Here is a 23,271-nt window from a genome sequence, read left to right as displayed (position 1 = left end):
ATCCCATCTTGTAGCCAAAATTATATAAATTGAATGTCATCCTATAACATTTGTAAATTTGAACCTCATATAATATTATTTTCTTAACATTTTAATCTTATATACTCTAAATTTCATATACACCTAACATTCTATCTCATCCTCCATTTTCTTCGAAAGAATTCTCCACCATATAATCTCCTTTACTCTTTGAGTTCCTTCTCATTCACCACCCATGTGAAGGCACTTGCCAAGGCTCTCAACCAATTTGACCTTTTATATCATACTTTCAATCTATCTCACTTTACCAAATTCGTCCTACCTCATTTATGAATTTGAAACTGAACCTCATACTATGTGTTATTTTCTTGGTGAAAGTACTTCCAAACCATCAAAATATCATTCTTAAGCACGACCACCGTTGCTTGATACAACATAAATTGATCTTGAAAAAATTCCTTACTGTTTATAGCGATAACTTTTAACTTAATCTTATAGGTATACAAGAAATTTCATTTACACCTAACATTTTAGACACATAATACTTGTTGACATGTGTATATATATGAAGGCCGGGCTCAACTGATCTCAAGCAATTAGAAAGATGGGGATAAGTGGCCTGCACGCAGTGATTGTACCTTTCCCTGCGCAAGGCACCATCAATCCTCTCATTAATTTGGCCCAGTTGCTCTCTTCAAGAGGGGTTTTCATCACTTTCGTAAACATGGATTGGAGTCACAAGTGCATGTCTAAAGCAGCTCATAATGATGATGAGCCCACGTTTAAGTTTCTCACCATTCCAGATGGATTGCCGCCAGATCATGGTCGTCTCGCCAATCTTGCTGAGTACGTAATCGCAATGGAAAATCTTGGCCCTGTCTTGGAGCATCATTTGCTGAGCAGCTTATTAGATGGAAAAACTCCTCCCGTCACCTGCATTATAACAGAAAATTTCATGTCCTGCACTCACCAAGTGGCCAAAAAACTGGGAGTGCCCCGAGTGATCTTCTGGACATTGTGCGCTACCTCTTCTATTGCTCAGTGCAACGCCAACCTTCTCCTCTCCCACGGACATATTCCTGTCAAAGGTATAAATTCTATACTACTGAGGCTTCCTCAATTTTATTTTGATTGCTCAAAATATTTGTCATAACTGATTGCAGTGGAGGACTCGAAGAGGGCGGACAAAGTGATCACTTGTTTGCCCGGGAATCTTCCACCTCTGTTACCGAGCGATCTGTTCTCTTTCTACCGTGCTACCGACACATCGGGCGTTTTATTCCAGTGGGCCCTGCGTGAGACGGTAAGCGCACTGTCCTGTAATGGCTGCCCTGCTTTGGCAGTAGGCCCTGTCTTTCTTCCCAATTTTCTGGAAGGAAGAGATTTGAACGGGCGTGGGAGTTTGCTGGAGCAGGACGAGAGCTGTCTGAAATGGCTCGATGCCCAAGACCCGGCTTCTGTGATATACGTTTCCTTCGGCAGCATCGCTGTCAAATCAAACGAACAGCTGGAGGAACTGGCAATCGGATTGGATAAAAGCCAACACCCCTTTCTTTGGGTGTTACGAATGGATATTGCGGGAGGCATGCCTGCAACTCTGCCGGAGGGTTTCGAAGAGAGGACAAAAGATCGGGGACTGATTGTGAAATGGGCGCCTCAGGTGAAAGTTCTGTCTCATCCTTCCGTAGGAGGGTTCATCAGCCATTGCGGGTGGAACTCGTGTTTGGAGAGCATGAGCATGGGTATTCCCATTCTTGGATGGCCCTATTTCGCTGATCAGTTTCTGGACTGCCGCTTCTGCAAGGATGTGTGGAAGATTGGCATTGACTTGGAAGGTGTGGACGTTGATGAAAATCTGGTGATCAAAAGGGAGGAGATTGAGAGAGGCGTGAGGAGACTGATGGAGGGTAAGGAAGCACAGGAGCTGAGAAAAAGAGTCATGGAGTTGAAGGGGGCGGCATTTAAAGCTGTTGGGGGTTCTTCTTATACGAATTTGAACAGGTTTATCCATGACATGACACAACTTTCCAAATCGGCTTCTGTTAAAACGGCGTAGCCCCAAAGCATTCCATCCATCTGCTAATTTCATACAATCTTCTCCGTTAATAAAAAAAATAGGTTTATAAAGCACCCACCTTCGCCCTTGGCATTTCATCATTCATCTATCAATTCAACAGACGATTTATTAAATGATCTGTACTGGCTATTGTATTTTGGTACAATGACAAGCTTTTCTTTGTGGACTACTACTCATAAACTCTATTGGATCTAAAAAGGTTTTATACATTTTTCTTATTTAGAGGATCATCATTTTATAGATACCTATTTTAGAGTCAACAAATTTCTTTTTATGAATCTCACTTGGTTGTTTTTTATTAGGAAAAAATAGGTTTTGAAGGGGCCCTCAAGCCTGAGTGCAATGAGCTACAAATAAAAAAACATACAGCCAAACAACAATAAGAAGACAAAAACAACAAAAACTAGACCCCTAAAACAATAGGAAAGCAAAGAAAAAAAAAACTAACATAGATTCTTCAGGGCTTCAACAACCTTAGCTTCCATATGATCAAGATTCTCAGCCAAGTTCATCAGATCATGCAATACAATCTTCGCTTGCTCCCTAGTCTTCTTGATATGCCCACAGGTTCATGCTGATGGACCACCACCGTGACCCCTTGTTAGCTTCCCCTTCTCCACTAAGTCTAGATCAATAACAATATCTCACATAGACATCATTACCTACACATTTGGCCAATGATTCACAAGGGTTTTGATCCCCTCCACACTAGTGTGAATTGTGCAATAACTCTTGTTAATCAAATTAGACAGGTTATCTTCAATTTGCTTCATCTTGGCTTCAAGAACCCCTACCCTACCTTCATAGTCAATTTTAAGGAGAGCAATATCTTTGGCCGCTCCCAAACCCCCCCCCTCCCCACCCACCAATAAGATTAGCCTCTTTGTCCATGTTCTGACTATCACCAGCATCCTTAGCATCTAACTCCACATTAGCTAGACTAGGAGAGTCATACCTCACCTTCTTTCTCTTCACAAATATCCCTTTGTCATCCCTAAGAGGGTGGTTCTCTTTTTTTTCTCCTTCAAGACAATGGTTTGCTTCAATGAAGCCCCATCCCTTATTTCTTAGTAAACATACTCTAAATCATCCTCTTCCTCCCTAGAATCTGTCTCCATTTCCTCCTCAGACCTTGTATTTTCTAATAGCAAAGGGGGGGAATCCTTCATTTTCCCCTTAAGGGGAGATACAATTTCTTTAATGTGCTCCATAGTTAGAAGAATCAAGGTCTCATGAAAAAAAGGGTTACTCTATTTCTTATTGTGCTCCTTAATATTGGCAGGGACAAAAGAAGATAGAAAGGGAACGAAACCAAGAGCTTTTGCCTAAAGTGATTGAGTAATGAAAAATGATAGCCATAGATAGTGGTAAGCTACCCATACCCATCCAAAGGGGTTTAAGAGAATCTGCCTAGTAGCCACCATTCTAATTTTTTACATGATTCAATCCTTCCTTGCATTTGAAAAAAGTATTCATCGTAGACTCAAAGGATTTTCTATCCTTGATTATTTTTCCATCCATTGGGAGCCCAATAACCTCTACAACCAATTCCTTTGTGACCTCCAAACATTTGTTTCCAATGCAAATTTTCCTATCCTACCACCCTTTGTAGAAGAGCTTAATCACATTGGGGTTGTAGCCATGAAGATTCTCTAGATATGGCATAACCCCACATTTAGTAAAAATCCTCTAAATTTCCTTATTTCTATGAATGTCATCATAGGAAATGGGTTCATACTGATGCCTCTCGCAACCCATGATGGAGCCCACAAACCAAATATCAGAGAAATTCCTACCCCACAATTGACCCCTCAATGGCACAGTCACAAACAGAGCGCTCAAAACTCCATTAAAGAAACACTCTAAAAACTAGGAAACTAGGACTAAAAATCACCCACAATCTATGTGGAAATGATAAATTGATAAGCACCAAAGGCAAAATTGCCTAGCTATCATCATTAAAACACCTCAAAAAATCAATATAGGAAAGGGTGAAAAATATAAACGACCACACATACCAAGAAAGGCTAACCTCCATGAATAATTCCAAGCTTAATTATCTCCTCAACATTAGGAGGAAGAGGGTCAATTCCATTCCAATAGAAACCCTCACACTGTAACACACCAATATTTGCAAAATCATCCATAGGGGAATTACCTTCCCCAAGGATATGAGATATATGTACATAATCAAAATCCTTGATAAGGTTTAAGGCATCCTTCAATGGTCCAACTCGGGGTATGAGATCCCTTTGAAAAGTTGATTATGTTGATCGAATCATCCTCAATCCAAACCTTTTGGAAGCCAAGATCATGCACTAGTTTGATGGCATAAAGAAGAGCTAAGGCTTCGGCTTTGTGATTTGACCTAATTTCCAAAGGGAGTGCCACTATCAAAATAAGCCTGGCATAGTCATCTCTCAACACCTCCCACAACCAGTTGATCCAAGATTCCCCTTAGCCGCCCCATCAAAATTAACCTTCTTCCAACAAGAAAAAGGAATCAACCACTTAAACATTAGTTCTAGATGATTTTACCTTCCCCTCCAATTTAGAAATATCAAAACCCAATCACCAATTAATAGTAGCCTACTGATAAGAAGCATTAACATACATATGGGGCAGGGAAGATGGGGCAGGGAAGAAGTGACCCCTTGAACCCCAATTTGGAGTTTTGTTTTTAAAGCTTTGTAAATCTTATTAAATACGAACTTAGGAGGAAGAAGAGCATCCCTAAAAATCTGATTGTTTCTCTCCTTCTCGATTACCTGAGCCACATGAGGCATAGTCAACAACCAAAAGAAAGAAAATGACGAATTCAAAGTAGGAGAGTATAACTAAGACCACATCTCCCCCAACAAAGGAGGGGAAGACTCAATTCAAATTTGAGTTAGCCAAAATAAGAGACCAAACTTCTGTGGTAAAACAACGATCCAATAAAAGATGATTAACACTCTCCATCTACATACAACAAAAGGAGCATCTATTTGCAAGAAGAAAATCTCACTTACAAAGGTTATCCAAGGTAAGAATGTTATTTTGAATCATGAGCAAAAAAATATGTTAATTCTAGGAATCAATTTGGAGTTCCAAACCGAAGCCCACAAAGGACGGGGCGTCCTAAGCTAACAGAGCAAAGAAAAGGCCGAAGCAGCTAAAAATAAACTAGAGGAGGACAATCCCCTAATAATACGATCTAGGTCAACCAGACCCCGATCAATCACTATAAGGTCCCTCCATCTACCATTAGTGAAGTAATTGCTACCTTATCACCAAAATGAGCCGAACAAGCCTCCCTAAAACAGTCAAAAAGTGGGGATCTTAGAGAGAGAGGAATCCCCAATCCACCAGTCATCCTAAAACCACATGCTCCATCCATCCCCCAAAATCCATTTAATACGTGTGGAAGATTGGCATTGACTTTTAAGGCGTGGACGTTGATGAAAATCTGGTGATCAAAAGGGAGGAGATTGAGAAAGGCGTGAGGAGACTGATGGAGGGTCCCCAAGCGCAGGAGCTGAGAAAAAGGGGCATGGAGTTGAAGGAGGCAGCATTTAAAGCTGTTGGGAAGGGAGGTTCTTCTCTTACGAATTTGAACAGGTTTATTCATGACATGATACAACTTTCCGAATCGGCTTCTGTTAACACGGTGTAGCCGCCAAAGTATTCCGTCCCTCATCGATCACTATTATTACCATCTTTCGATTCCATACAATCTTCTCCGTTAATAAATAAATAAAAAATAGATTTATAAGGCACCCCCTTTCGCACTTATCACTCCAACATTCGTCTATCAATTCAACCAGACGATTTATTAAATGATCTGTACTGGCTATTATATTTTGCTATATCATTTCTAAATAAACAAGAATTGTCTCGACATCTTTCAATCGTGGTTCCATTTTAATGCTGGAGTGTGTCCAGGGAGATAATTGTAATAACTGCCGTTTATTGGCTATTATCTTTGTAAACATGTTATCAGATTCAGATATGATATATGCTTTCTACACTGATATTGTTTAGCGAACTGTATGACCCTTTGTCTGCCGTATATTTTGTCGGCGAAAATAAGCTGATTGATTTCAGAGAGCTTGGAGTTCATTCCAGGGAGCTTAGACTGAGTTACCTATTTGAGCTTCTTCAGACAATTTACTTGTTGATTATGAACGTTTCTCAAAATGAATGGAGGGATGGTACTTTGTGATAAATGTGTTGCCATCACGTCACTTTCATGTCTTTAATTTCTTGCCAATTCCATAATTATCTACGTACCACTCTCTTTTTCCTCGTCTCGCTAACCCTAAATTTGTTGGTCGTATGTCCAAGTGAGTTATTTTTACAAATATAACTAAAATCATAATAATATTATAAGATATGGAAAAGGGATGATTTTAGGGTAACTTTTTTAAAAAATAATTATATTAAAGTTTTGTGGGAATATCAAATTTAATTATTAGGATTAGCAATGTCATCAATCCGATTAGAGATGTTTGCCATTGAATAAAATTATGATCTAGTTTTAAAGATTTAGATTCATTTTTATAGGAATTCATCTTTTGTTTTTTTTAAATAGGAATTCATTTTTTGTTTTTTTTAATAGGAATACACATAGTTCACTTTGTAAATACATCTACATTAAGTGTAATAATGGAATTTAAGGTTAAGAAAAGCTTATACAAAAGTACAATATGTAAATATAAAGGTCTTCAAAATTTTAACAATATGAGTAGTGTCAAGAAGGTTTGGACTTCCAATTTAAGGTCTATTTGGATCTTCCATTTGTCTTTACTTCATCTATAACCATCTCTCAAGGGGATACTAATGCACCTATACATCAACCAAAAATAACTACCCTTAATCTTAATATCTTTCTTTTGATAGTTCTATTTATTTTGTAAATGTTGTGAACTTCATGTATAGATAGCATAGTATCAATCGTTATTTATATTTTTTGCATTGTTGCTGCTTACATCCCTTACCACACAATCAAATTTTAGTTACCACTAGTTGCATCCCCTTTTATAAGGAAACCAAATTTATAATGACAAGCTTTTCTTTGTGGACTATTACTCATAAATTCTATTGGATCTAATAAGGTTTTCTACATTTTTCTTATTTAGAGGATCATCATTATATAGATACCTATTTTAGAGCCAACAATTTTTTTTATGAATCTCACTTGGTTGTTCTTTATTAAGGAAAAAATAGGTTTTGGAGGGGCCTTGAAGCCCTAAGTATAATGAGTTGCAAACATAAAAACATACAACCAAACAACAACTCAACAACACAAAAATATCAAAAACCAAACCCCTAAAAAAACAAATAAGAAAAGGAAAACAAAAAACCTAATAGAGATTCTTTAGGGCTTCAACAACCTTAGCTTCCATCTAATCAAGATTTTGAGACAAGTTCATTAGATCATGCAATTCAATATTCGCTTGCTCCCTAGTCTCCCTAGTCTTCTTGATATGCCGACAGGTTTGCCCCGATGGACTGCCACTGTCACCCCTTGTTAGCTTACCCTTCTCCACCAAGTCTATCAATAACAATATTTCCCCTAGACATCATTATGTACACATTCTACTAGGGATTTACAAAGGTTTTGATTCCCTTCGTGCTGGTGTGAATTATGCAATAACTCATGTTAACTAGATTAGATAAGTTATCATCATTTTGATTCATCTTAGCTTCAAGAACCCTTAGCCTACCTTCATAGTCATTTTTAAGGAGAGCAACATTTTTTGCCACATTTTCTAGGATAGAGAGCATTCTAGTATTTTTTTCATAAGAAATAATATTGTCCACACAAGCGTCAGAGGCTACTTAGCCATCTCCTTGTTCAAAAGCAGCCATCTTACTTTTGATGGACCATAAAATGATATTAATTTGATTTATTTCTTAAAAAAACCATTTAGAAATCCTAAAGTAGTCCAAAACAACATCCCTAGCAATGCCGAAAAGATCAAGTAGGCTCTCAAGATGAGACCTAAGGAAGGGGGGATCCTTAAGCAAATCCTTGAGAAAAGAAGGGCGATTAGCTTTGTCCTCATCAACACAATTAGATAATGGAGGGGAAGGGGCCACTCCCAAAAGGCATTCCCCTCCACCCATAAAATTTGCCCCTTCATCCATAAAATTTGCCCCTCCCACATTCTGATTATCACCAATCTCCTCAACATCTATAAAGACGTAAATTACTCTATACGACATAATCTACTATTTATTGATAAATAAACTCATAGGTCAATTAAGAAGTCTATTTCAAACATAATATAAAGAAAGTTTAATAAGTTGATAAAACAATCATAGATATCAAAGACTTAAATACAATTTTCATGAAAAATGAAAGGTACAAATTACTTAATATATATCCTTATTCCCTACTTAGGATTTCATATTGCCTTAAGTAATATACAAATAGAAAGAAGATGAGATACATCCGTCGATCTCCATTCTGTGTTGCTTCCTTTCAGTCCATCGAATGAAGATGAGAACAAGATTCAGGCACTTTTTCCGCCCAACATTGAAGCTTACGCTTCCCTGGAATTCTTGGTCAATCAAGAATACCCGACCCTACACGAATTGTTTTAACCAAAGAATTCGAAAGACAAGAGGGAATCTAGTGCATGCCTAGATGATACAAGCATTTTCATTTTTCTAATTCTTTTAAGAAACAAGCATTATCATGCAAGGATATGGTAGAGAGCATAAAATAAGGAATTCCATCTATTTCTATGGATAATTCAATTCATTACTCTACCGAGTATAATCCCATGCATAGCAAAAATAAGTAGTTGGAAAAAGCAACTATTCTCTCTAAGATTCCATATTGGTACCCGTCCCGGAAGGTAAATTTCTATACACAAGCCTATCCAGAGCTTGGTTCCCTCAAACAAGAATACATTTTAAGAATACGATTTTTTGAATAATTGAAATAAAATCTTCCCTATTACTTTCGTAAATTAAACACTATTTCATTTCTTTCACCTAAATGAATACAATCTTTCGTAATTGAAAAGCAAATATAATTTCATCAACATTATTCAAATAAATACAAAGTAAAAAGAAGGTGAATCACAAGTATGATTTTCTTTCATATAAAGGAGTAAAGTATGAGTACCCATTCCTTAATTGAAAATCTAACCTAATCCCTTTGACAATAATCATTAGTTTTAAACAATTAAATTAACTATCTTAACTATTTCAACATATATTCCACCTAATGATTTCTTTCTTCATCTTTTCAAGGAATAATAACACATTCAATAAAACAAATAACATCTGGAATATCATAAACTAAATCTTATGCTATATACAAAGCTTTAATTCTCTAACTTTCCTTATTGCAAAAATAACCAAACTGAAATAAGATTCTGACCTCTTTACGCTTGAAAATGGTTTGGAAAGAACTCTATCATGCCTCCCCTAAATGGGTCCACGTCTTCCTTGATGGCTCAAAATTCTCTCATCGGTCTTCTATTCTTCTTCTATCTCTACTCTAAAACAACTCTCTCTCTCTCTCTCTCTCTCTCTCTCTCTCTCTCTCTCTCTCTCTCTCTCTGCAATTCTAATTTAATATCTATCTATCAGCTCCTCTACTATTTTCTATGTTTTTTGCTTTTCTTCTATTTTCTATCTTCTCCCCTTCCTATCGATCATATACCTGTATTTATTCTAAATTTCCCCTATGATATCTCCTAAGTTTGAGGCTCAGTTATTGTTATCACATTGAAGTCTTTTTTTGCATTTCGACAGATCTCTAACTTTAACTATCTCACATCTCAGAGTGATGGAAGCTAAGTAACATCTTCTGCAATCATGGAAAGATGAATCGACCACCTCTCACCATGGATTGTGGAGTAGTTTTAGTCTTTCGCAGACTTCACTGCTAATTCTGTTGGTATTTTGGTATGGTTTTATCATTGATGTCAACACCTATCAACACTTATCAACTCTGACACCTTGGAGGATCAACAATGTTCACCGGCAAGCAAGTGACTTATGCACAGTCACCAGTATCTAGTACACTAGCAGGATATAATGTTCATTGGCACTTGGACTGATATGGAAAACACTTGGTTATGTCGAAGATATCATTTGGACACTTTGTCTTGGAGATTTGTTTATTGGCATATTCGTATTTGCATATTTGTTATTACTGGCAAATAGGTCCAGGTTATGCACCGACAGACTTATCTTTTCCAGATCAGCATGACACACTTTGGAGATGATTTTGTTTTAATTGTAAATGCATTAAGCCGACATGTTGAATTGGATATTGCATCGGTTATTGATTTACTTGTAATTATTTTATTGTAATATCTTTTAGAGCCGACCTACTAAAATTGGTCTTAGGTAATGGTATATATGTAAGATCTTACTTGTAAGATAGATATGCAATTGTGATAAGAAATTAAAAAGAAGGTATATGCGAGATTAAGCAGAGCTATACACACAGACATCATTTGAAGGTGAAGCAAGGTATTTGTAAAGACAATCAGAACTACACCGGTACTAAATCCAGCATATGAAGATGCTATTTTGAGCAGTACATTCTTATTAGATTTAACCATCCAATTGTAGTCAGTGTGACTCCTATTTGAGTAGTGAGCTCTAGGCGCTTGGCCTTTCTACATGTGCAAACCCTATTTGTATACACATACTATATGTAGTAGTATCATCGAATTGTGGGGATCTTTTCCCACCATGGTTTTTCCCCTTATAGGGTTTCCACGTACAAATATTGGTGTTATGTGTTGTGGATGTTATTGACTTTCTATTTCATGCATTAATCTTTACCGGTACTATAATTTACTGGTATTAAGCATTAAGGTTGGTTAAGTTGTTTGTGGATTGAATTTATTTGACAACTGATTCACCCCCCCCCACTCTCAGTTGTCTTCGGGACCTAACAATTGGTATTAGAGCTTAGTCCTCTTTTTGCAAAAGTTTAATAGCTTGAGGAGATCCAATGTCTACTAACTATTTCTCGAAGGACAGTCCTAAACTTGATGGAACCAACTGTGGAATATGGAAGATCAGATTGGAGACACATCTAAGTTGCATTGGAAAGGACATCTGGGATGTTACAAAGAATGGCTATACAACTCCTACAACCAATCAGCCTAATCCACCAAACCTGGCTAAAGATGAGGAAAATGATTGCAAAGCAAGAGAAGCACTTTTGAGCACATTAATAGATCAGCAAATCATGGGATTATTAGATAGGTCTACTGCTAAAGCTATTTGGGATCATTTGGAAACATTGATTAAAGGAGATTCCATAGTCAAAATTTTAAAACTTGAAAGCTTCCAGGTCAAGTATGAAAATCTGAAAATGGAATAAGATGAAAGGATTTCTGCTTTTATGGAAAGAGTAAATGAAATTTTTCTGGGTATTAAATGTTGTGGAGGAACCTTAAGTGAAGATGAAATTGTTTCAAAAGTTTTAAGAGGATTGCCAGCAGCATATAAAATGAAATTTACTTCTATAAATGAGTTGAGAACAATGCTTAATACATCAATAACTAGGGATACATTGATTGGAAAACTTTTAGCTTTTTAAATTGAGGAATTTGGTCCTGTTGCTACTATAAATTCAGATTTAGCTTTTAAGGCATCAACATCATCTGCACCATCTTTTGACAAATCTGATTAGAAAGCCTTCTATGCAAGACAACTTGAGGAAAGCAGGAGAGAAAATGAAGAACTTGAAGAACTTGAAACACTATTTGCAAGGAAAATGCCTAAAGGTCCAGTTGGAAGTAAGTATGAAGGTAAAGCACCCTTTAAATGTTTTCACTATAATAAGATTGGTCATATGGCTTCGAGATGCCCTGATAGACATGCTAGACTAAGAGAAGAGGCTAGAAGAACATACAAGCCTAACCCTGAATATCAGAGATACAAATTTAAGAAGGATAAAGGTAAATCATGTTATCTCACTGATGAAGGAGTCATTGATGAGGATCCAAGAGACAATGGATGGGTTTTTGTTGCTATAACAGAAGATCAACCGGTAGAGTAGGCCCAAGCAGCTAAAGTTGAAGTTAAGGATGAATGTATCATTGATTCAGGATGTTCACATCACGACTGGTGATAAAGGTAAATTCTTGAACTTTCAGGAATATAGTGTAGTTCTGGTAAGATTTGGAGATGACAAAGCTTGTTTAATCAAAGGAAAAGGTACAATATCTCTCGATAGAAAGCATAATACTGACAATGTTTACTATGTAGAGGGTTTAAAGCATAATCTTTTGAGTGTTGGTCAATTAGTTGAAAAAGGACTTCAGTTACAATTCAAGAATGGTAAATGCAAAATTATGAACAAAATTGGTTTGGAAATTGCAACCGATAATCAAACTAGAGGTAATATCTTTCATTTCAATAACAGTGAAAAGACATGCTTGATTGCACATATTGATGAAATTTGGCTATGGCATAAGAGACTTTGTCATGTAAATTTTGATTGCATGGTAAAAATCAGTACTACTAAGGCAGTTAGAGATTTACCTAAGATTATCAAACCTCACAATCCAGTATGTAAGGAATGTCAATTTGAAAAACAAGTTAAAGAATCTTTTAAAAATATTCCAGAAAAATCAAATAATAATCCTGACCTAACTCATACTGATTTATGTGGTCCAGCTAGAACTAAAAGCTTACAAGGTGATAGATATTTCATGCTAATCATTGATGACTATTCTAGAATGTGGGGTTTCTTTTCTTAGAGAAAAATCAGAAGCACTTGGGAAGCTCAAACTATTCAAAGCAATGGTAGAGAATGAAATCGGTAATAAAATCAAATGTCTGAGATCAGATCAAGGAGGAGAATTCACATCTAAGGAATATAATACATTCTGTGAAGTGAATGGAATCAGAAGACAGTTATCAGCACCCCGGACACTACAACGGAATGCAGTTGTAGAAAGGAAAAATAGAACTATCTTGGATGTAGCCAGAAGTATGTTATTTGAAGCAAATCTACCACATGTATATTGGAGAGAGGCGGTATGTTATTTGAAGCAAATCTACCACATGTATATTGGAGAGAGGTAGTAAGAACATAGGTCTACACATTAAAAAAAATTCACATCAAAGGAGAAACCGGTAAGACCCCTCATGAACTATGGTTTGGTATTACTCCTACTCTTAAATATTTTAGAATATTTTGAAGTAAATGCTATATTAGAAGAGATGAGTATATTGGTAAATGTGAAGATTGATGAACAATTTAGAGGAACTTCAAGGTATATAGACTCTGAACCGGCAACAGAGATACTGACAAATGAACCTACATTGAATCCATCGGTACAGAATGAAGATCCAGTTACACCGGTATCATCTAAAAATTCCATTGTAACTGAGGAACAATAGTGAACAAAGACACCCCGATATGTAAGACCGAATCACTCTGAAGATCAGATAATTGGAAACAAGTATAAAGGAGTTATGAAAAGAGGAAGACTAGAAAATGAAGAGGTATGTCTTATTTCTCAAATAGAACCATCATTAATTAATGAGGCATGTGAAGATAAACACTAGATTAAAGCTATGGAAGAGGAACTAGAACAAATTGAGAAAAATAACACATGGACATTAGTTCCCCGGCCTAAAGACAAAAATGTGATTGGAACAAAATGGGTATTCAGAAACAAACTTAATGAAGATGGTAAGGTAATCGAAAATAAAGAAAGACTAGTGTGTAAGGGATATTCTCAGAAAGAAGGAATTGATTATAATGAAACCTTTGCACTGGTAGCTAGAATTGTGGCAGTCAAATTATTCTTGGCTTTTGTAGCACACAAGAACTACAAAGTATATCAAATGGATATTAAATGTGCATTTTTGAATGGAGATCTTGAAGAAGAAGTTATGATTGAGCAACCTGATGGGTTTTCTTTGACAAATAATAAAGATATGGTTTGCAGGTTAAGAAAAGATTTGTATGGGTTGAAGCAAGCTCCAACAACTTGGTATGCAAGATTGGATAAGTATCTTTTGAAGATTGGATTTTCTAAAGGTAATGCTAACAATAACTTATACTATAAAGTGACTAATGATGACATGTTTGTTATCAAAGTTTTTGTTTCAATGATATAATCTTTGGAGGAGAAGGTGGAATATGTAAAGACTTTTCTATTGAAATGTAACAAGAATTTGAAATGCCTATGATTGGAGAGATAAAATTCTTTTTAGGATTGTAGATTTCATAGACTGATAAAGGTATATTCTTAAGTTAATCTAAATAATTGAAAGAGTTACTAAAGAAATTTGGGATGGAGAACTCTAAACCGGTAAGCACACCTATGACTAGAAACGACAAATTATCACTAAGGGATGAATCTACACTTGTTAATCTGACTAGGTACAAGTCTATGATAGGAGGCCTACTGTATTTGACACAAACAAGACCTGATATTATGAATGCAGTATGTATTGTTTCAAGATTTCAGAGTAATCCTAGAGAAAAACATGAATCAGTAGTAAAAAGGATTTTTTGGTACTTACAAGGAACTACAAATCTTGGTTTATGGTATCCTAGAGATGAAAACTTTGAATTATGTGCATACATAGATGCAAATTGGGTAGGAGATGTGGATGATAGAAAAAGCACCACCGGCGGAGCATTTTTTCTTGGAAGCAGATTAATTTTTTGGTTGAGTAAGAAACAAAGTTGTACATCCTTATCAACAGCAGAATCAGAATATGTTGTAGCAGCAACTCATTGTACACAGGTATTATGGCTTAAGAAAATGTTGAAGGACATAAAGGTAAAATACAAGGAACCTATAACTATATATTGTGATAACACTGCAGCAATTGATATATCTAAGAATCTGGTATTACATTCTAAAACCAAACATGTTTCTATCAAAATGAATTTTCTGAAAGAGAATGTTGAAGCAAAAGAAGTAAACTGGTTTGTGTGAATACTAAAGAGCATATTGTAGATATTTTCACTAAACCTCTGCCTAAAGAGACCTTTGAATATCTTAGAGATCAACTTGGAGTCATACCCCCACCAATAGAGACATAGACAATTGATGTTTGTCATCAACCGACATAATTAACAGAGAAATATTTTACTCCAGCTTTGATGAGGAGAGCTACTTCTCAGGGGGAGTAGTTGGCATACTGAATTGGTTGGTATTTTATATTTGAACTTGGATTTGTATTGGCTTTGGCATTTGATGTCAAAGGGGGAGAGATTGATATGGAAAAACACAAGGAAAACACATGTTACTCTCAGGGGGAGAGATTGTTACTTTGGAGAGATTGATTCTGAATTTTGATTTCTAGTTATGATCTCTTTGTGGGAGATTATTTGTTTATTTGTATTTGGCATTTTTGTTTTGGCACATTGATATTTTTCCATCTTGTGTTGCCATCAATGCCAAAGGGGGAGATTGTTGGTATTTTGGTATGGTTTTGTCATTGATGTCAACACCTATCAACACTTATCAACTCTAGCACCTTGGAGGATCAACAATGTTCACCGGCAAGCAAGTGACTTATGCACAGTCATCGATATCTAGTACATCGGCAGGATATAATGTTCATCGACACTTGGAATGATATGGAAAACACCTAGTTGTGTCGAAGATATCATTTGGACACTTTGTCTTGGAGATTTGTTCATTGACATATTCGTATTTGCATATTTGTTGTTACCAGCAAATAGGTCCAGGTTATGCATTGACAAACTTATCTATTCCAGATCAGTACGACACGCTCTGGAGATGATTTTGTTTTTATTGTAAATGTATTAAGTCGACATGATGAATCCGATATTGCATCATTTATTGATTTACTTGTAATTATTTTATTGTAATATCTTTTAGAGATGATCTACTAAAATTGGTCTTAGGTTATGGTATACATGTAAGATCTTACTTGTAAGATCGATATGCAATTGTGATAAGAAATTAAAAAGAAGGTATATGCAAGATTAAGTAGAGCTATACACGCAAACATCATTTGAAGGTGAAGCAAGGTATTTGTAAAGACAATCAGAACTACACTGATACTGCATCCAGCATATGAAGATGCTATTTTGAGCAGTACATTCTTATTTGATTTAACCATCCAATTATAGTCAATGTGACTCCTATTTGAGTAGTGAGCTCTAGGCGCTTGGCCTTTCTATGTGTGTAGACCCCATTTGTATACACATACTATCTACAGTAGTATCATCTGATTGTGGGTAAGGTTTTCCACCGTGGTTTTTCCCCTTATAGGGTTTTCACTTACAAATATTGGTGTTATGTGTTGTGGATGTTATTTTCTTTCTGTTTCATGCATTAATCTTTACCGGTACTATAATTAACTGATAAACTATGTACTGGCATAAAGTTTTATTTACCGGTTTTAAGCATTAAGGTTGGTTAAGTTGTTTTTGGTTTGAATTTATTTGACAACTGATTCACCCCCCCCCCCCCCCCCGCTTCTCAGCTATCTCTGGGACCTAACAAAACAAATTCATCGTGGATCAGTATAAATTCCAAATCACCCACCAAGGGTCATGGGACCGAAACTGAAGGAGTGCCCATCGGGATAAAGTGAACCATCAAAATAGGAGAAAAATTTCTATCTCGAGACCCAATAAGTTAGTCAGAATAGATTGTGTGGATCAGATGGTGAAAAACACTAAATTCATAACAAACGACGTGAAACAATTGAATCATAGAGAAAAGTCTCTCCGACTAGCCGTTGGAGTTCTTGATGTGAAAAAATGACAAAAGGGCTTCCATTAAATGCATCCATTGAGTAGGTCCATTGCCACACGAAGCAGATCCATCAAGATTGTAGTAATTAAGTACAAGATTGGACTCCTTGGGATATATAGCCAGTGTTTATTGAGAAATATTCTAAGGTGTCAAGCGTAGAGTAAAGGAATTTGTAGAGATAGAAGGGTCAGGCTCAAAATGGAAGCGAAAGGTAGTTGAAATATCCTGTACCATGACAAAAAAATTGAAGGGTGAAGTCAGTGAGGCCCGAAGAAAATTAAATCAAGACATGATAGATTAGATGGGCTCTCCAAGAGCTAGGTCATGTAGAGCTAAGGTAATTTTCCTATTTATGACCAGTTGGAGGATAGATACATAGAAATTGGAGATGTACTCACAACAATGCATGGGCATGAACTGTTTCTTTTTCATTACCTCCGCAGGGATGAGCCTATGCCAATTTCAAACCCATGGAGTACCAATTTAGGTAAACTCATGGTACCTAATGTCTTTGTAAATATTGATTTATTGAAGCTCTTGGTAAGACATTATGATACAAACAATCGATGCATTCTATTGCCCTACAGGACTGCTTCAATGCATTTTGCAGTAGCCACCATTCAGGAAGTCTTTGCAGTAGATCTGGATGCGAATGTGCCTTTATCTTTTGTGGATTTGGAGGAGGAATACAGGAAAATGGATACTACATACCAGGGTTGGAACCTTGCTATCCACAAAGTAGAGAAGGGGAGGCTAACAGAGGAAGATGGTCCTCCTTATGACATGACTATTTTCAAGAAATATTTGCAGTATACCTATATGGCATGTGGTCAGGTTGGAGGAGTTGAAGCTCCTGATGTAGAAAACATAGGACCGCTGGCTTTAGTAGCAGATATTTAGAGACATGAGCCTAGAGCTTTTGTTTTTCTTCATACCTGGTGGATAGGCTTCATGAAGGCTTGCTGAACTTGAAGGAAAATCCAGACAACCACTTCAAGCATTTTTCACTGTTAATGCATATTATTTTATTTTATGGGAGATTTAGAGGATTATGGTCAGAAGGCTTGAATGTAAATACAGTTGGGAAGAATGGACATGATCAATTGGTGAAGTTGTGGGTTTCTCTCTGGGATTAAAGATATGTAAATTCTCGTTACCTCAAATTTGAGGAATTCTTTGCTAAGCCAATTTTCTTGCTCTTTGGTGAGCCTCTGCATGGATCATTTTCTGAAGATGTCAAGAAGTTTCTTAGGCCACATGAGCACAAAAATCCAAAGGTTAATCACAATTGGGGTGATTGGTACTCATGCCAAAACTTCAGTTTTGTTCAGTGCTATGGATTTGAAGGTTACCCCTATGTGCTACCCAAGCCTGCATCAGACAGGATTGCCTTTTTGGAAATTGTAAGGCAATTAAGTGTCTCTAATTCCAAGCATTTTGGAGGTGCACACAAGCAAGCCTTCCTCCCCGATACACTTCATTTCCAAGATTTAAAAATTGTATCTACTAGAGCATATGAGGTTATTGATAGGAAGCTGGTGGATGAATACAACCTGTTCCAGCACATGTCTAGAACACATTATGATCCTGAGGGTTACTTCCACACAAGTAGGAAGAGACAACAGTTGGGAGATTACTTTCATCAGAAGGATGAGTTTGAAGACATGTGTAAAAATAAGGAAGTGGAGGAACTTGGAGAGGTTATGGAGATCTTGGAGGAAAAACTGGAGGAGAGAAGACAGAGACTAGAAAACATGAAGGGAGACCTAGCTCAAAGTGATTCAGGGGAGAACGAAGTGGTTTCCAAGCTCCATGCACCTGAGAAAGAGAAAGAACTAGAAGCACAAGATAAGCTCCTTGTTGTGGTAAATGAAGAAATAGATAATAGGATGATAGAGCACACTTCATTTGATTTAGATGATCATTTCATCAAGTCTAAAGACATTAAATCCTTTTTATACCACTTCAAAGGGAATAAGCTGAGGGAAGCAATGCCAAATATCACACCAGAGAATTAGGAGGAAATGTTGCAGAAGCTTAAAGCTGATATTGATGCAGAAATAGAGAAAATGACCCCTCAGAGAGGAAGGCAGTTACTAGCAGAGGCAGTTATTATTCTTTTCCCAGGATGGGATTTAAGTTCATCTTTTATTTCTGACAGTTTGTTACATTCAGACAATAAGGACTTCAAGTTGAATGTCCAAGGGGTTAACGATATATTCATTGGATCGAGATATGATCTGGATGAACAACCAATGTTGTTATGGGCATTTTACCCCCCAAATAAAAGGCCAAAAATTATAGATGTGGTTAAATCTTTTGGTCACATGATGACCCTGAAAGTTGGACAAGTAGATCCTATGGTCACTACTAACATAGGCATTAATATCTCAAAATTCAATAAGGCTCAGATGAAACATGAGATAGCAGAGAAAAATAAATATAAGGCTTTATATGAGGAAACCCTTAAGAGGAGTGGGCATCCAATCCCTCAAATTACTGATTCAGGAGGCCACTGGAAGAAGAAATATGAAAAACTAGCTTATGAACACACTAAGTTGAAGAGGGAGATGAAGGGCATCAGGGTTGATACTGCTTATGTATTGATAGGCCTTAAGGTGATTGTATGCAGCTTGTCATTTCTCGTCAAGGAGCTCTATGTCTTGAAGATGGGATACCCTGTATGCTTCATCATCTATGAGATTGTGTAAGGAAACCTGTAGTGATGGTATCTCGACCTCAATAGTTAAAATAGGTTTTTCACCATATACCAATGAGTAGGGAGTTGCACCTGTAGGGGTTCGAATTCTAGTTCGATATGCCCATAGTGCTGGATTCAATTGAATGTGCCAATCATCACCGGCATCATTGACTATCTTCTTTAGGATTCTTAATATGTTCTTGTTTAACACTTCGGCCTGACCATTGCCTTGTCGGTAATAGGGAGTGGAAAAGCGGTGCTAGCTATGAAATTTCTCATAGAGTTCATGAACATGCTGATTTTTGAAAGGAAGACCGTTATCTGTGATGATGGATATGGGTACACCATACCGGCAGATGATGTAGTTGAGGATGAATGAGGCAATCTGCTTGTCTGTGACTTGGATAAGTGGAACAGCTTTGATCCACTTTGTGAAATATTTCGTGGCGGTAATAATGAATTTATGGCCATTCGATGAAGATGGATGGATTTTACCCACAAGGTCAAGACCCCATTGACAAAAAGGCCATGGTGTTGTGATTGGTTGTAACTCTTGTTGTGATTGATTGATTGATTATAACTCCTGTGTTGGTCCATACTAGTTTGCAAATGTGTCAACCTATAGTTTTTTATAAATCCAAAATGTTGCAATTCTTGCTTATGCTGGTAGAATGGTTCCACTTTATACACAAGTATAAAATAAAGATTTTCCATCCTCCTCGAGCATGTCTTTTTATCATCTCTTAGGTGCAATGACTTTATTTTTCCATGGTATGATTCGATGGTATTATTTGTGTCTTGGTTAGCATGAGCGAAATTCCTGAAGTTTTTCGCCCACATAGTTGGCCAAAACAATATTTTAAATAAAGAAATTAAAAATAGGAGTAGGATGTCAACTACCAAACAACAACAAAAATGGGTAACAAGTCATTAAGCCACCACTCAAATCTAATGTCAAACTCACTGATACGGCCTTCTCTTTGACACCATGTGTTGTAGAAGTACTCTAGAAAATGTGGCTGATCACTAAATTTTGGCAAAGAAAGTGTGCAGATCCTCCATAGTGCTCTCTTCACTTTCATGCATTTCCATCATTATCGCCCCTAGATGGTGAAAAATATCCATTACTCTTTCCTTCGTTGCATACTTGCACACATTCTTCAACCATTCTCAATGCACGTGCCAAATACAAAGTATGACATGACATTCAAAAATACTCATGTTGTGAACAAAATGTTTATTTGGGCTGAGCCAGGAGCCTGCTCATTTGAAATAAAATGTAGACTAGCATATCATAATGTTTGATTTCATGTAGACAAAATTTTTCTCTTGCACTTATAATATCGCTTGAATCTCTGCACTTGCATCATCCATGATAAATGCATTGATCCTCTAATCAGACCATTTTTCCTTTCCTCATCTTTGGAACTCCATCAACCACACCTAGATATCCTCGATCTTGATCCTTGATGTCACAGCCCATGCAATAGGCACCCCGATTGTTGTTTGTCAAAGACAAGACACGAATACAATTGATACTATTTTAAACAACTAACAAGAAGATCATGACCATCCACATATCAAATGGGCTGCATGAAAATAGATTAAGTTCAAAGAGACTTACCCCGTATTTGTTTGTTGTCAATGTTGAATCCATTGAGATGATTGAGTCATGCGAGAATCATACCATCATCAACAAACTCTCTATATATGCTTTGCATTTATCGGAAAGGTTTGGTGCAAATTGAGAGTGCAACTCATTGTTGGTATCATCAATGCCATGACAAGCTTCACCATTCTTGTCTACATGCAACAGTTGCTTCAATATCAAGATGACCACATCTGGCCTACCATATAACACCTTAATAATGAAGTGGCATGTACCACCTCTTTTTTTTGATATGTCCACGCGTGCTTCTTATTCGATGATTTTTTCCTATTGTCTTCTGGTCCATATGAACACCAATACCTTCAAATACAAACCGGTTGTACATCTTTGTTGTATGCGTGTTGTGCACAACACTATCATGCTCAGTGTGCCACTTTTAGAGGAATCGGGTTTCAACACCTTCGCGCAATGATTCTTCTCCGATGAATGCATCCAATCTACCCAGTGGAATTGCTGCACATACATCTATCATTGAATCATTTTCAACACAAATTGGTATCCACTGAATATCCCTTGAATAGAAATGACGCAAACCTTCACCACCATCTTGAACTTCCAATACCATAATGTCCTACCATTTTCGGTGTTTTCCCATTCTCATCCTGCACATATCGGACAAAAAAAGAGATATCATCAACAATAAATAGCCACAGTGATGATATCTTCAGTGTGATAGTGTTTTGAGATAGTGGTTGATGTCAAATGTGTTTTCCATGATATTGGTTGCTTGGCAAAAATGACCAAAGCTACTTTACTGTTAGACCTTCATCCTGTTAGCACATATTTTTACAAAATAGTTTTGTGCTATATATGGACACTTTTAGTTTCATCATAAGAGCATTTATTGGTGGATTGTATGTACAGGTGATATGTTGCAGTATCTTCATGAAAAAGCATTATTTAGGCAAATTGAAGAGAATGTTGAGTACTATGGCATTCTAGCAATCCTCATATTCACAATTAGTTTCATTGCAGAAGCACTTTTGGAGGATCAACATAGAGCAAGGTCATGAACATGTTCAAAGATGTCAGTAGTATGTGTTGGAAATGGACGCCTCTATTCTTGATCAAAAAAGACAGTATGAATTGACTAACAACGTGTTAGTTTCCTATTTTACACCATCGATTTTGTAGTTAACAGTTGCGATTGACTAACTTGTCAGTAACACACTATACGATAGGTCTATTTTGGAGCTACAATAGCTGTGATCATTTGAAATATGCCTCCAATTCACTTGACCTTTGTTCATACTCATTGGTTTAAATCTGACTGATGAAACAATGTGAAGAAAATCTATGAGCTCTATCGGCACAACCTCTACCGATGACCTTGACATATTGGAGTATGTTTCAGTTATCAAGAAAGGTCCTGGTCTGCTATACCAACACCCGATGAGTCTTGACTAACACGCATGTTAGTCACGCATTTTACACCATCGATTTTGTAGTTAACGATTGCGATTGACTAACCTGTTAGTAAAACGTTGTACGACACGTCTGTTTTGGAGCTACAATATAGCCGCGACCGTTTGAAATATGCTTCCAATTCACTTGACCTTTGTTCATACTCATCAGGTTGAATCTCACCAATGAAACAGTGAAGCAAATTTTCTAGCTCTATCGGCACAACCTCTACCGATGACCTCGACATATCAGAATATGTTTCAGCTATCAGGAGTGATCTCGATCTGCTATACCAATACTCGATGAGTCTTGACTAACACGTGTGTTAGTCACATGTTTTACACCATCGATTTTGCAGTTAGTGGTTGCAATTGACTAACCTATCGCTAAGATGCTGTACGAAAGGTCTATTGCACGTCTAATCTAGCTCGAAAACATCTACGGATTGACTAACATGTGTGTTAGTGGACAATTTTACACCATCCATTTTGCAATCAATGGTTGTGATTGACTAACCTGTCCCTAACACACTATATGAAAGATCCATTTTGGAGCTTAATGGAGCTCGGAGTAGCAAGTTTGAAGTCATGCCCATGACCCGATGAAGTTGTCTTCAGCCATCGGGGTAGCTTCGGTTATTAGATGGATGAAAGGATAAAAGGTGTGCAAGTTACATCCAGATCCAATGGTTGTCACTATACCACATGATGGA

General features: G+C 36.9%; 1 protein-coding gene across 1 annotated transcript; it reads left to right on the top strand.

Moving 5' to 3' along the window:
- Positions 1 to 592: 592 nt before the first annotated feature.
- On the top strand, positions 593 to 2,200 carry LOC131856258 (7-deoxyloganetin glucosyltransferase-like). Its single transcript, XM_059207754.1, has 2 exons — positions 593 to 1,067; positions 1,143 to 2,200. Exons 1-2 carry the CDS (start codon positions 704 to 706, stop codon positions 2,033 to 2,035), a joined length of 1,257 nt encoding a protein of 418 aa, XP_059063737.1. The 5' UTR covers positions 593 to 703; the 3' UTR covers positions 2,036 to 2,200.
- The last annotated feature ends 21,071 nt before the right edge of the window (positions 2,201 to 23,271 follow it).

The sequence above is a fragment of the Cryptomeria japonica genome, chromosome 1, assembly GCF_030272615.1.
Source record: "Cryptomeria japonica chromosome 1, Sugi_1.0, whole genome shotgun sequence".
NCBI lineage: Eukaryota > Viridiplantae > Streptophyta > Pinopsida > Cupressales > Cupressaceae > Cryptomeria > Cryptomeria japonica.
Note: the sequence above shows the minus strand (reverse complement) of the source record. Positions and strands in the feature narration are given on the sequence as shown.